Raw genomic sequence first — 14,570 nt, 5'->3', positions numbered from 1 at the left:
AAAAAGAAGGAAAAAAAAATTGTCTTCACCATTACGATGAAATTACCCATGAGTAAAGGTTTTCCTCCAAGCCACATGCCAGCTTTTCTATTTGGAATTGCTACCATCAAGGGCAGTAATTCTTAGGAATAGGTTATTAGTTTAGGAAGTTAAAATATCACACTGTGTATGTGACTGATTTGAAGGAGTATGGATAGTGAGGGCGTTTTGTGGATCTCAAATATGTCATCAGGCTTCTGGCAGCTTCTGTTTAATTCCATGTTATAAAGGTGGCGTAAGGGAATATGATTGGCTAAAATCCTCTATTTACTTTCCGGCATTATAATGGTATCTTAAAAAAAAAAAAAAAAAAAAAAAACTGGAGTCAACTTCATTATCTATAAGGGAAACATGCCCTTATACCGGGAAGACTTGCTTCGTGTTTTGATTACCAGGATCAGCTTTGCAAAAGCAGCCTGACAAAGGGCTCCATGCATGTAATACCGGGAGGCTAGAAACTTTAAAGAAAACAGATTTTTAAACAAAAAAAAAATTGATACATTTATCCACCTATGTGTCTATTCCAACTTTCAATTTTAGACACACACACACACTGATATAACTTATAATAAAAACAGAAGGCATGAGATCCAGTTAAACTCTTCCTTGAGAGAAAACAAAATGAAACAGATACGTGTTCTTGGTAAAGCCCAGCTAGGTCAGGAGGAAACTCAAACATCTTAGCTTCTTTTGCACTCTGGAAAAGCATATACATGCAAACGGAGCCATTGAGGCCAGCTGAGAGCTCACAGCTCTTATCAAGGGTTAGATCTGGCGAGAAGTACAAAGAAAGGAGTTTCCTAACCCAACTGGGTTTTTTTTTTTTCCCCAGGCAGCAAGACACCGAAATTACGCCTTCTACTACTTGGGTTTGTGGACATTTTAAGAGAAAACTGGCAGTCACTTTAGATAAGGGATGTCTATTTAGAAGCTTTGGGAGACATGTGGGTGTTCTTCGTGGCCTTCCCTGTGACTTTGTTTTGGGGGGACTGTAAAAGGTGACGGGTACGTGTCAGAAATTATTGGAAAAGGTTCCCCGCGAGTTGGAGCCAAGGTTCTTCTCTCTCCAGGTTGTTTCCCCGAGAGAGAGAAAATTATCAGATAAACAAACCCGGTGAAGTGAAACAGGTATTTCACTGCCCTTCAGTATTAGATTCCTCCCTAACTCGCTCCCTTAGACTAACACATTTTTTTTTTTTACTCTCTAGACTAGAGAGACATGGAGAACGGTCCTTATAATTGCCGAAACACCACCAGCGAATTGCACACGTTTGCTTACAAACAAAAGGGGGAGGAGGCCAGCAGAGAGAGGAACTGGACAGGATATATATATATATATATATATATATATATATATATATATATATATAATTTTACGAACTTTTTCACTCCTGGAAGATCATTTCAGGCTTTGGCTTTGGGTTAGTGCGCTGCTACATTCCAGGGCCAAACTGCAAAAGCAGACCTCAGGGGCCGTTAGGAGGAGAGAGGAGCCCGCGGAGTCCACTTGGTTTTACCTGTGTGCGCCCAACCCGATTCTCCGCTTAACGCAAGAAGCGCTCTTCACCTCCCACCCTAGCTTTTTTTTTTTTTGGGGGGGGGGTGCTCTGAGGTCGGTGGTTAACGGAGGAGTGGGGTAGCTTGAGAGACCATGCCCCTGGGCTTATTCGTGCGGTTCCCGGTTCTTCTCGCCCTTGGGCGGCAGCTCCCTGCGCGCCGCGCGCAGCCAGTTCGGGAACTCCCCCTCCCCGGCGGCCCAGCCGCGCCGCGCCCGGCGCTGTGAGCTACAGCGCGGGACCACAGCGAGCCGAGCGGCCCGTCGTTCCAAGCCGCCCCCTTTCCTAGAGCCCTGGAAGGGCCTCGTCGGCAGCAAGACCTACCCACCAGCCACTCGCCACCGGCGGCAGAAAAGCGCCCCGCGCGCAGCACGGCCGGCCGGACTGCGGGGAGCCCAGGAGCGCAGGGCGGAGGAGCGGCGCGGCGGGCGGCGGGCGGCGGGCGGCGGGGGCGCCGGCGGCACGGCCGGGAAGGAGCGCGGGAGGGGGAAGGGGAGGGAGGGAGGGAGGGAGGGAGGGGCGGGCGCGGGGAGGGGGCGCGGGAGGCGGAGGGGGAGCAGGAGCAGGAGCGGGAGGCCCCGAGCCAGCGCAGCCGGGCCGCCCGAGCCCCGCGAGGGAGCCGCCCGAGCCCGGAGCGAGCGGCCCGGGCCGGGAGCCCTAATCCTCTCCCGCGGGCTCTCGGAGCGGTCAGTGGCGCGCGGCGGCGGCGAGGCTGAAATATGATAATCAGAACAGCTGCGCCGCGCGCCCCGCAGCCAATGGGCGCGGCGCTCGCCTGACGTCCCCGCGCGCAGCGTCAGACCAATGGCGATGGAGCTGAGTTGGAGCCGAGAAGTTTGAGTAAGAGATAAGGAAGAGAGGTGCCCGAGCCGCGCCGAGTCCGCCGCCGCCGCAGCGCGTCTGCTCCGCCAGCTCCGCCGGCTTAAGTTGGACTCCCCGACCCGCGAGGGCGCGGCGCAGCCGGGCAGCGGCCCCCCGAGCCTTGGCAGCCCCACGCGCCACTGTCTCCCACTTAGCCACAGCTCCAGCATCCTCTCTGTGGGCTGGTCACCAACTGTACAACCACCATTTCACTGTGGACATTACTCCCTCTTACAGATATGGGAGACATGGGAGATCCACCAAAAAGTAAGAGGCTATTTTACCTTGCGGGGCTCGGTGTGCTGTTCTTGTGCGGGGGTCTCTCTCAGGCACGGGGGCCAGGAGCTCGTCCGAGTTGGAGTCGCTGCCTGCAGAGAGGAGAGAGAGAGAGGAGGAGGAGGAGGAGGAGGAGGAGGAGGAAGAGGAGGAGGAGGAGGAGGAGGAGGAGGAGGAGGAAAGGTGGCTTGCTCTCGTTTGCCGCCACGCCTGCATGCTTGCTGTCGGTTCCGATCTTCGGGAAACTGCTCGTGCCTCGCGTTTGAATTCGCCCGTGCGCGCTCCAGGACCCGAGCGCTACTGCTGGTGCTGGGCGGTGGTTTCCTCCTCGGGGCCCCGGAGCTCTCCGAGGAGGTTATTCTGTTGCAAAAGGTGCCGCCTGCACATACAATACCCGGAGATGTGAATTAGCATTAGACTTGCAAAAGAGAACGAGTGACAACTGTATTGATGTCTGCTCTTGCTAACAATATCCAGCCCTATGTGCTATTAAAGAGCATGCTTCGTGGAAAATATAAGCGTTCCCTTAACGCTGCTAGTCAAAACCTTTTCTTTGACTTGACTTCTCCATAATCTTTCCCAATGATTACGGCAAAGAGGGAGGAGGGGTGGTGGTGGTTGGGGGGGGGGGGCAAGAAATACAAAATGAACGGGTTTGATTGCGTGCTAGGCTTACAAATGTAAGACTATTCAAATCTGCATTTTACATATATTCCACCTCCTTTTTAAAATGAGTCAGGGTTTTGATGGCACACTTCAATTACCATCCCAAAGTGCAATACTCTTTAAAAGAGAGAGAGAGAAAGAAAGGAAGGAGAAGGAAGAAGAAAAAAAAAAAAAAAAAAAAAAACCTCCCAGAGTACGCCCTATAAGAGAACGACACTAAAAGTGTGTTTATCTCTGTAGGAAGTAAACGGTTAGTCAATCATGTATTTATTTTCATTTCAGAAAAACGTCTGATTTCCCTATGTGTTGGTTGCGGCAATCAAATTCACGATCAGTATATTCTGAGGGTTTCTCCGGATTTGGAATGGCATGCGGCATGTTTGAAATGTGCGGAGTGTAATCAGTATTTGGACGAGAGCTGTACGTGCTTTGTTAGAGATGGGAAAACCTACTGTAAAAGAGATTATATCAGGTACGCCATTTACATTGCTTCCCTAACTCTGAGAGTTCCCTGTCTCTCCCTACTCCTTTTTAAGTATTTGATGTAGCTTTGTCTTTTTGTGAAGTTTGCCTTAGTGGGGTCCAGTGTGCAAAAGTTATCTTTAAGGACGTTGCACAAATTAAACTATTCTGTTTATTCCACTTTTTAGGGGGGGGGACCCCACAAACTCAGTAGTGGCTTTCGTAAATTGGGTGGCGTTGAAGCTTGTTTAATTGCTCTTGGAATTGGCGATGCTCAAATTATTTTCTTCTTTCACCCTCCCCCTCCCAAAACAAACAAGCAGAAATTTAAAGATGGATAACTTGGGGTTTCTAAACTTTCTTTTTGAAAGGTTGGTTTTTATTGTATCGTACAGTGCAGTGTTTTTCTCTGTTCATTAATTTATTTCAATAGTTCAGTATTCTGTTAGTAATTGACAAATTCTGTGGAGATGTCAATGCAATAGGCGAAATAAAAGTTTGACCTAAGGATTTTTAGAAGTGCACTTTGAAAGTGCAAATAGAAATATTGCCCCCTTTACTTTTAGGGTAAGAGTCCTTTCTTGGAAAATTTCAAAACCAACCCAAATACTCCCTGCAAAAAGACCGGAAATTTAATCTTTTTAAATATTAACCCTTTGGTGACATCTGACTATCTTTTCTTTCTTATCTTATCTGAGCTGATGAATTAGACAGAGCAGATCAAATTGCCCATCATCTGTCTACGAACAATTGGTATATTTAGATAATTGAACAGCTTCCTTTCTCACATTAAAATCTGGTAACTGATAAAATGAGCGAATTGCCCATACTGACAAGACTAAAACCACACAGGGAACATTCTGAGTTTTTTTTTTTTTCTTCCAGTTTATTCTATGCCTAAAGTTCATGCTTCACAAATCTCAAATTTTCTCTGACCTGTGTATATGTACGGCAGAAATTCCATCTTCTGCCTTAGGAAACCAGTAGACTTCCTAAAGAAAATTTTATTGTTTTAATAACAAACAAGAGATAACACCTTCTCTATTCTGTTAAATGATATCAAAATATTATATACTTTTTAAATGTCTCCAGTGGCTAGTAACAAGTAATTAGCTTTTGTAAGGCATAGAATTTCTGGAGCTGAGAACTTAAAGTTTAGTCAAGAGTTAAGTATGCAGTCACAATTTTTACTTGTTTGTCTAGTGTCCAGCACTTTTTCGTCTTGTAAAATCATGAAATAGAGAGTATAATCTTGATAGGTAAAACTGAACAGTGCATGTAAGGGTTTATTAATACTTTGCTGAGGGGGGGCAGTGGGAGGAAATAGGGGAAGTGGGGAACTGGAGGAAGGGGAGGGATTTTCCAAATTGTTTGGTCACAGGCAAGGTAAAGTCCTCATCCTATGAAATGGAAGATCTCACATAGAGTAGGCGGAGGGAGGAAAAACTTTTGAATCTACCTTCTAACCTCTGACAAATGAGCTGTTTTCATTGTTTACTTGATTAGTGTGTGAACTCAAGATTCTAGAGAGGGAGAGCTCACTTTGCACCTCTAGGACTATCTTTCCTCCTGTGGAGATAGTGTTTTGCTCAATTACATACAGACCTTCACGTAGCCAATTCTTGCGTACACATTTATAGAAGGAGCCGATAGCTTTTGCCTTTTCCCCTTCAGTCTCTCTCGGTTGTGTGCGTGTGCCCCTTTGAACTCCTATAGTTGTAAAAGCAGAACACAGAGACTATTTAGATTTCTGAATGCCCTTCTTCCTTTTGGGGAGAGAGGTGCCCTCCCTCCACCTCGTGTGGATCTTTTCCTCTCCTGGATTCTATTTGTAGGAATGCCCCCGCTTCTGTTATTACCGATACACAGGGGGGGAGGGGGCAGGTCAGTGCTGCCTAGGTGGAACCTACAAGGATTGTCCCTTTGTAGGAAAGATCAGGAGCAAGAAAACCCTTAGAAGTGAGTCTTTTCATTTTTCTGGGTGGTCATGATTCTCAAGCAAACTGAAATAGAGGTAGATGCTTCAGCAACTTGTAAAAGATTGAGGGAGCAGGAGCAGATTTTCAATATAATAATAAAAGGAAGAATGGAAAGGAAACTTTCTGTTAACATTGTTGCCCGAGGAAAAAATCTTTAGTTGGGGGAAAAACTGCAACGTGCTTATTGTGCAGAAGGGGAATCTGGAAACCCTCAGAGGTTTCATTTTGTTACTCTGTTGTGCATCTCTGTATATTTACAAATGAGTGGGGTGACAGTCTCATCCCCTAACCTTTCTTTTTTCTCTTGGAAGGACTTTTTGTAGCAGTTTTAGAGACATTTCTAGCAGCAGAAATTGGGGGATAGGAAGGCAAAAGTGTGGGGCCAGTGGCTACTAGAGTCCCCCCTGCCTCCTTTCTGCAAAGAGCTGCAAGGGTTACCCTGGGCCGGGGCTAGAACAGAGGTCCAGGTTTCCAACCCGTCCAACATTTTTACTTTAGGGGTATTCTGAATTAAGGAGGTACTGACGGAGACACAGAGGTTCATAAGAAAGGAAAGGGAGGATAAAAGACCAGAAGGAGAAGAGGGAGAAACCAAATGATTTCTTTCCGCCCATTCCCAGCTGGTCGGCCAATGCAGATTTCAGGGTCCCGTGTGGCCGGGGGTCCTCAGCAATCTCGGGCCGAGGCAGTGCCGGCTTAAAGTGATCCCCTCTTTCCGTGTTTGTCTCCCCGCCCCGGGCCGGCCGCGCGCTCAGGTTGTACGGGATCAAATGCGCCAAGTGCAGCATCGGCTTCAGCAAGAACGACTTCGTGATGCGCGCCCGCTCCAAGGTGTACCACATCGAGTGTTTCCGCTGCGTGGCCTGCAGCCGTCAGCTCATCCCCGGGGACGAGTTCGCGCTTCGGGAGGACGGGCTCTTCTGCCGCGCGGACCACGACGTGGTGGAGAGGGCCAGCCTGGGCGCCGGCGACCCGCTCAGCCCTCTGCACCCAGCGCGGCCGCTGCAAATGGCAGGTACTCCTTGCCCGGAGGGAGGCCGCCGGGGGAGGCTGGCGCTGGGCTGGACCAACACGGCCCGGCCAGTGCGCGGGCCCCCGCGGCACCCCTGGTAGCCACGGGGCAGTGGCTGCGGCAGCGGCTGCGGCCCACAGCCAGGGGAAGTGTTCTCGGAGCAGTTTGCCCTGGACTTCGCTCTTTTGCGCAAGATTCGGTGCACTTACTGTCTCCTCAGACTCCCCTTCCCCAGCACACCTGTACGCATCTAAATATGCGTACACATGAATGTACACCACTTGTGCATACGTGTATACACACGTCCAAACAGTACTTCCAGTTTACCTTGGCCTCCAAACCGGGGCTTACTGAAAATGGGCTTCAGCTCCCCGCCAGGTAGTCTTCCTGCCGCTGCCTAATTAAAGGGGTGGAGCTCTGGGCCCCCGGAGCTTCCTCCTTTAACCCAATGAAGGAAGCTTAGGTGGCCCTAAGTCATTTAGTCTTTCAAATCCTTTTTCCTTGCAACTGCCCCACACTCTGAAATATTTTTAAAATTTATTTTTATCCTTTTGTGAAAGAGTGGATGTGAAAAGATACAGTCTCAATAACTGCAGGCCATTGCGCAGAGCTGTAATTTAAAACTGTCAACAAGCTAATCTGCAGTAATTGCCTTTTAAAGGGAGCCTGCCTCTTTAAACCATTCATTCTGTGTGATTTGGTGAGAATTTCATCTTCAGGCCTGTCGCCCTAACACTAAATTGACCCAGTAGGTTTTGACCTGACCCTAGGGGTCCTGAGAGGTGCGGGATTTGTACCATACATTTCAGAGAGCCCTTTCAGGGAGAAGGAGAGTAGAAACTCAGCAAGATTGGCCACGAGGAGGCCTTCCCTGAGGAGGCAGACAGTGTTTCCAAAACCTTACTTCCCTTCAGGAATAAGGGAAGTACCTCTACCGCTCAGGAATAGATCTACCTGGGGCATTATTAAAGTATCAATTCTCGCTAAACACTGACGGAGAGGAAACACAGATCTGTGCACTCTGCTTTTTCAGAAGCTGTAAGGCTTCTGTTCTGGGGGGGTACACGACTAGCTTGCACAGGGGCAAAGACAGAATGGCAATTTCAGTTCTGTGCAACCTGTGCTCGGCTTTGTGGGAAAACACAGAAGAGATGGAAATATTGGGAGGCAGTCAGGAGACAGAACTCTCCCCAGCTGTCATTTGTCCCGAACCCAGGCAACTCAACAGTTTCGGTTTTCCTTTGTACTGGGTCAGTCCATCTCATGAACAGCCAGGTAGATTTAGTGGAAAGATCAAGGACGGGAGTTATGGCTGAAATACTGAATTTCTTTAGCTCCGTGGCTTGATTACCCTCTCTGAACTGAAGTTCAAGGCTTTCTGTCAGAATTCTCTTTGACCTTTGCATTAGAGACCTCCCGGCTTGTATAGTGTCTCTGGCTGACACTGGGGTGTTCTGCATTTCCTTCCCATGTACAGTCTGTGGCTGTTGTCCAGGAGTCTGGAGGCGGTGGGTACTCTTGTAACCTGGGACCAGTCTGGGTATGAGGACGGGCAAAGAGGGAGGAGAAACAATGCTGAACAGTGCTGCCCCAGAGAAGTGCGCCCCTCTGCTAAGGCTATGTTGATAAGAGCAGGGGTGGAGGCTGCGTTCTGAGCCTGAATTACTCAGCATTGACCTCTCAGGTTGGAGAGCCAGATGTTATTCTCCCTTTTGCTTCCCTGATCCCCACCTCTGCCACCCCCTGCTTTGTTTGTCGTGGCTGCAAAGCACTGGCCATTGTCTGGGAGCAGCTTGTGAGGGCGAGCCACCCAGGCCTGCGCTCGCTGCTCACCGCGCCCCTTGCCGTCCCTTGCCTCGCAGCCGAGCCCATCTCTGCCAGGCAGCCAGCCCTGCGGCCCCACGTCCACAAGCAGCCAGAGAAGACCACCCGTGTTCGGACTGTGCTGAACGAGAAGCAGCTGCACACCTTGCGGACCTGCTATGCCGCCAACCCCAGGCCAGACGCACTCATGAAGGAGCAACTGGTGGAGATGACGGGCCTTAGCCCTCGTGTGATCCGGGTCTGGTTTCAAAACAAGCGGTGCAAGGACAAGAAGCGGAGCATCATGATGAAGCAGCTCCAGCAGCAGCAGCCCAATGACAAAACTGTGAGTGGCCCTGGGACCGGGGATATGGAACTTGAGTGGGGAGCAGAGCAAATGCACGAGGTACAAAGGGCTGCCTAGGTTGGCCTGCAAGTGGGTTCCCTCCTGCTTAAAAGCAAAAGCCAGCAGCCCCTTACCTCCTCTAGCCAGGCCCAGGCCCCAGGGGAGAAGCAACTGGCAAGGGCCCAGTGTAGAGCCCTGTACCTCCACCCCCAGCCCATGTGAGTGGGCTTGTGCCCTTCAACCTGTCCCCCACCAGCAAACACTCCTGCACTGCTGAGCAGGGGGCAGCAAGGCCTGACCCTTTCTGACAGCATTCAGGTTGTCAGTTCCTCAGGCACCAGAGAGAGAGAGACACCTCCTTGGCTCCCTGTCTAATTCAGAGGTGGATGGGTGGGTCGTCCTGGCGGTGGACCCCCTCGGTGTGTTGCTTGAATCTTGACAAGGCCTGCCTCAGTGCCTTCAGACCAGTGAGATCCACCAAGGTGACCTGCGAAGATAGGACACCCTCTACTCTAGTTCAAGTCCAGGCCTCCAGAGATATTATTATCCACTGTCATCCCAAGCCCATGGCAGCACCCACTCCACCAGGATTTCTGGTTGAGTTAAACTAAAGAGGTTCTCTTTCTTTTCTTTTTACCGCTTCAGCCCTATTTTTAAATCCCATAAAACCCCTGCTGTCATTAAACTTGGCAGGCCAGCCAAGCCTGTGCCGGGGCACTTTTTAAGTTGGTAGTAGCACAATAGTAGCCAGACCCAAATGCTTGGGGGTGGGGGTTGGCTCTGTGAAGAGAAGTGCCTTTGCCTGTAGAAAGTGTAACTGAAATGGCCCAGAAAACCCACCATGTCCAGAGGCTGCAGCTTTCTGCCCCTGTGACACTACCGCCTGTGAAGGCAGATGGGAGGAACTGAGATAAAATGTGGATTTAAAGGGAAAGGAGAAAGTCAGAATAGATATTAATTTAGTAAGTTCCAAGCAGACCTACTAGTCCCACCCACAGAAGCAGAAAAACAAAATACAATAAAAAAAAAAAAAAAGAAACCCTCTGGCTAATATCCATACATGCAGCAGATTAACTGAGTCAATAGTGGCCACTATATAGATAAGATAATGCTAGGGTATATTTGCTTAGCCTCTGCGGACAATGGAGGGAGGGAGTTTGGTCATTAACGTGTTGGGATTGGGGGGGCCTATTCACAGAATATCCAGGGGATGACAGGAACTCCCATGGTGGCTGCCAGTCCAGAGAGACACGATGGTGGCTTACAGGCAAACCCAGTGGAGGTGCAAAGTTACCAGCCGCCTTGGAAAGTACTGAGTGACTTCGCCTTGCAGAGTGACATAGATCAGCCTGCTTTTCAGCAACTGGTAAGTGTCAGCTCTCAGAGTGAGGAAGCTGAATCTCTAACAAAAAGAAGATTCTGGTTTAACTGTCACACAATGAAAGATTCCGAGGGGAGGGTGCTTCCTTGGCCCCAAGGCTGGGGAGAGATGAAGGAGGCTTGGCGAAGAGGAGACAAGCGCTCAAGGGAAACAAACTTCTTGTGAGTCCTTTCTCTGAGTTCATAATTTGACCATATAGGTTGAATTTTTTCTCAACTGGGCCCGCTTTGAGGGATAACTTCCAAGGTGTCTAATTAACTAGACATGCATAGGAAGGTGTACAGGGTTGCAAAATCATGTATCTTAGACTTTTAGAGCTGGAAGGGACTTTTAGAAGACCTTGTCATTTTGATCAGCAATTAGTAAATTTACTCTCTCCTCCGCTCCTAGAGAATGGTGTATTTAAAGACCTAAATTGAGCTGTTTATGTTAATAACCGATGTTGTAAGACATAATCAATGTTATTATCAATGAGCAGCAGGCACCTGTGTGGGTATGATTTTCAAATATATCAATAAAGAGTTCAGTTATTTAAAGACATGATGGATACTTTCTGTTATTAATACCCCTTTCTGGGACCAACCTAATCTAAAATGTAGGATTACTTTAACATTTTAAGTGTATGAGTTCAGATGTTATGCACAGTCTCATACTGTGGGGCATGTATAGCCAAATGAACATGAGTTCTACCAATCAGAGACAACACGTAAAAACCTGTTAGCATTAGTATGTTTCATACATCCAGAGAAGTGAAAATTAACTCACCATATGCCTACAAAAGGCTTAAGGGTCCAGATAAACAAGAGTATTATATATATATACTTAGTGATATGGCATATATACACCTACTTTTTTCTTAAATAGTCAACGGTCCTGTAGAATTTTCTTCTGTAAAACCAGATCTATTCTAAAAACTTGTTTCTTTCTTTGGAAGTAAAACTTTAGTTGAGGTTAGTTTTTTACCCTCACATTTACCTGGAGAACATTTTCTTTCTCTGTGGTGACAGTTAGGTAATAGGTCAGAGGCAGTGGTTACAAGGACTTGGTCCAGGTTTACATTTGTAAGTGGGCCAGTCTAGAGGCTAGGCAAATTTGAGAAGCCCCTTGACCTCTCCATGGGAAAGTTTAATAGGATAGAAAGGAAGGCAAATTCTGGAATTAGGCAAAAGAACTTATTTAAAGTGAGAGTAATCTTATGAGTTATTTGAGCAAAACCTGGATCATAGAAGGCAAGTCAGAGGAGGGTTCAGGGCAGCCAAGTGTTTGTACCTTCTAAAACTTTAGTGTTAGATGAGAGCAGTGGGAGGGAAGCCAAGGCAGGAGGGGGTTATAGGGGTAGAGTGGAGAAAGAGGTTTCCAACAGCAACACAATACTTTCGGTTTAAAAGAAGGAGCCAGATATTTATATTGCGATGACGTTATAATATATGGGTCTCCTCTCGGAAGGAAGAGCCTGATTTAAAGAGAGAAAAAGAAAGAGAAAGAGAGAAAGGCCAAAAGGCAGCAGGACCAACAACAAGGAAGAAAGCCCACGCTGTGAACCCTCTGAGGAGTTAATCATTGTTCTGTGGAGCCTCTTCTGAATCTCCTGTCACACGATCTGAGCGTGTGTTATGGATTTTCCAACTCAAGAAGAGAGGCTTTGATGCCTGGAGACTGAGGACTTGCCTGCTCCCAGGGCAACATGTAGCCAGCAGGATAATTTTATTTCGAGCATGCATGGTAGAGTTGCGATGCCATTTTACAGTGGGAAACACATTTGTCCTTAAATAATTTAACGCAACACAATGTTGGGAATTCAGTTTCAGTTAAAACAGAGATCTCTTGAAAGATGGGAAAGCGAGAGGATTTCTTCTCAAGTTCTTTTCTTTGTGGGCTTTCTTTAAGCCTGTTAAAATTCAGTTATACATGTAGATCTTTATCTGCATATCCATCTACACACAAAAACACTTGCACGTACCTATACACATATGATGAGCTTATAATCCTTTTAAGAATACAATCGCAGCCTCCTTTATTCATTTCTCAACCTTCTATGCAGGTGAATTTTTCAGAAGGAGGACCGGGCTCTAATTCCACTGGCAGTGAAGTGGCGTCGATGTCCTCTCAGCTCCCAGATACACCTAACAGCATGGTAGCCAGTCCTATTGAGGCATGAGGAACATTCATTCAGATGTATTTTTTTCCCTGTTGGAGAAAGTGGGAAAGTATAATGTTGAACTCCGAAACAAAAGTATTTAACGACCCAGTCAATGAAAACTGAATCGAGAAATGAATGCTCCATGAAATGCACGAAGTCTGTTTTAATGACAAGGTGATATGGTAGCAACACTGTGAAGACAATCATGGGATTTTACTAGAATTAAACAACAAACAAAACCCAAACCCAACATACGCTATCCAATGACCTTAGGAGTACTGAAAAAAAAAAAAAAGACGTTTTTAAAACGTAGAGGATTTATATTCAAGGATCTCAAAAAAAGCATTTTCATTTCACTGCACATCTAGAGAAAAAGCAGAAATAGAGATTTTCTAGTCCATCCTATTCTGAATGGTGCTGTTTCTATATTGGTCATTGCCTTGCCAAACAGGAGCTCCAGCAAATGAACAGGAAGAGAAACTGGCCTCCTTGGCTGAAAGAGTCCTTTCAGGAAGGTGGAGCTGCATTGGTTTGCGATGTTTTTAGTTGACTTTAACAAGGGGTTAATTGAAATCCTGGGTCTCTTAGCATGTCCTGTAGCTGGTTTCTTTTTTACTTTTGCCCCTCCCCCTTCTTCGTCGTCCTCTTTTTTTTTTTTTTTTTTTTTTTTTTTTTGAGATCCATCCTCTATCAAGAAGTCTGAAGCGACTTTAAAGGTTTTTGAATTCAAATTTAAAAACCAACTTATAAAGCATTGCAACAAGGTTACCTCTATTTTGCCACAAGCGTCTCGGGATTGTGTTTGACTTGTGTCTGTCCACGAACTTTTCCCCCAAAGATGTGTATAGTTATTGGTTAAAATGACTGTTTTCTCTCTCTCTGGAAATAAAGAGGAAAAAAAAGGAAACTTTTTTTTTTTGTTTGCTCTTGCATTGCAAAAATTATAAAGTAATTTATTATTTATTGTCGAAAGACTTGCCACTTTTCATGTCATTTGACATTTTTTTTGTTTGCTGAAGTAAAAAAAAAAAGATAAAGGTTATACCGTGGTCTTTGAATTATATGTCTAATTCTATGTGTTTTGTCTTTTTTCTTAAATATTATGTGAAATCAAAGCGCCATATGTAGAATTATATCTTCAGGACTATTTCACTAATAAACGTTTGGCATAGATAAATAAATAAATGCAGTGATCCAGGGTCCCTCTTTTATATGTTTACAAGTAAGCCATTAAAATGTCTGAAATTAAGAACTGCATGTGCATGGGGTAAACTGACATACAATAGGTGTGATATTTTATTGCGAATAGTTAAGGTCCAACTTGCAGTTTGCATTTTAACAGTTGAATCAAAACTGGTTGGAAGCCTTTGGTTCTCAGCTGTGATGTTAACTGTCTTTTTTTGAAAATGAGGGGCTATCCCGGTCCGGCACCCCCACCTCTCCTTCCTCCTCCTGGCTCTTTTCTTGCCCGACCCACCCCACCCCAAATAGGAAGAGGGTCCAGCATAAATGGGTTTTGATTCGGAGTCACTCTTTTATTTTCTGGGAGTAAGTGCTTTATACCAAAGTCTCCTGCTTAGGATTGTTGAAATGACCTATATTTCCAGTCTCAGCTCTTGCTGCGAGAGAGCCTTTCCGCCTAGTCAGTGAGCTCTGCCCATCATTTACCAGGGGCGGCTGTCAGCCGATTGAGAAATGCTGCTTTACTTGCGCAGGAAGAGCAGGCCGAGGGGAGAGAGTTTTCTCAGCAATTCCCAGACCAGTGAGCGTGGGTCTTTTCTTGTCCTGTTCCCCACCCCCGCCCTCCCCCGACTCCGATTCCGGGACCCTTAAGGGCTGCCCGGCCGGGGCGGAGGAGCGCGGGGGAGGCCCCTCGGGGAGCCGCGGGCCGCGGCAGGCCCCCTCCGCGGTCGGAGCGACGTGCAGCGGCGCTGCCCCCCACCCCATCACCTCCACCCGGGTATTTGCAGCAGCTCCAGTGCGAGCGCCCAAACCCAGGGGTACGTGAAGGGCCCTGCCCCAAATCAGGCTTCTTGGTGCTTCTTGGTT

The 14,570-nt window shown here is 47.2% G+C and overlaps 2 protein-coding genes across 9 annotated transcripts in view; one reads left to right on the top strand and one right to left on the bottom strand.

Moving 5' to 3' along the window:
- LOC112651479 (uncharacterized) overlaps nt 1–10,401 on the bottom strand; it is a 105,608-nt gene extending 95,207 nt beyond the window's left edge. For 4 of the 7 annotated variants that reach the window (XR_004815185.2, XM_035715343.2, XM_025434734.3 and 1 more), the window contains exons 1-4: nt 8,820–8,959; nt 8,203–8,387; nt 5,466–5,570; nt 2,741–3,111 (exon numbers count right to left, since the gene is read on the bottom strand). Coding sequence is in view for 3 of the 7 variants with exons in the window: in XM_035715343.2 (XP_035571236.1) it covers nt 2,741–3,111; nt 5,466–5,570; nt 8,203–8,311 (585 nt within the window). In the remaining 4 variants the exon portion in view is untranslated. Of the gene's footprint in view, nt 1–2,740; nt 3,112–4,796; nt 4,853–5,465; nt 5,571–8,202; nt 8,388–8,819; nt 9,011–9,299; nt 9,488–10,265 lie in introns of those variants that run through there. The other 3 variants (XR_007410350.1, XR_007410351.1, XR_007410352.1) reach the window with 3 other exon arrangements.
- Nucleotides 2,355–13,428, top strand: ISL1 (ISL LIM homeobox 1). Of its 2 annotated transcripts, XM_025434730.3 has the most exons (6): nt 2,355–2,723; nt 3,681–3,870; nt 6,595–6,854; nt 8,714–9,000; nt 10,199–10,366; nt 12,423–13,428. In XM_025434730.3, exons 1-6 carry the CDS (start codon nt 2,696–2,698, stop codon nt 12,537–12,539), a joined length of 1,050 nt encoding a protein of 349 aa, XP_025290515.1. In that variant the 5' UTR covers nt 2,355–2,695; the 3' UTR covers nt 12,540–13,428. The 2 variants fall into 2 exon arrangements, 1 of the variants encoding a protein (XP_025290515.1); XR_003130824.3 differs by lacking the exons at nt 2,355–2,723; nt 3,681–3,870; nt 6,595–6,854; nt 8,714–9,000; nt 10,199–10,366 and adding an exon at nt 10,377–10,542.
- Nucleotides 13,429–14,570: the final 1,142 nt, after the last annotated feature.

Source organism: Canis lupus, chromosome 4, assembly GCF_003254725.2.
Source record: "Canis lupus dingo isolate Sandy chromosome 4, ASM325472v2, whole genome shotgun sequence".
Classification (NCBI taxonomy): Eukaryota; Metazoa; Chordata; class Mammalia; order Carnivora; family Canidae; genus Canis; species Canis lupus.
This window is presented reverse-complemented; position numbering and strand designations above follow the sequence as displayed.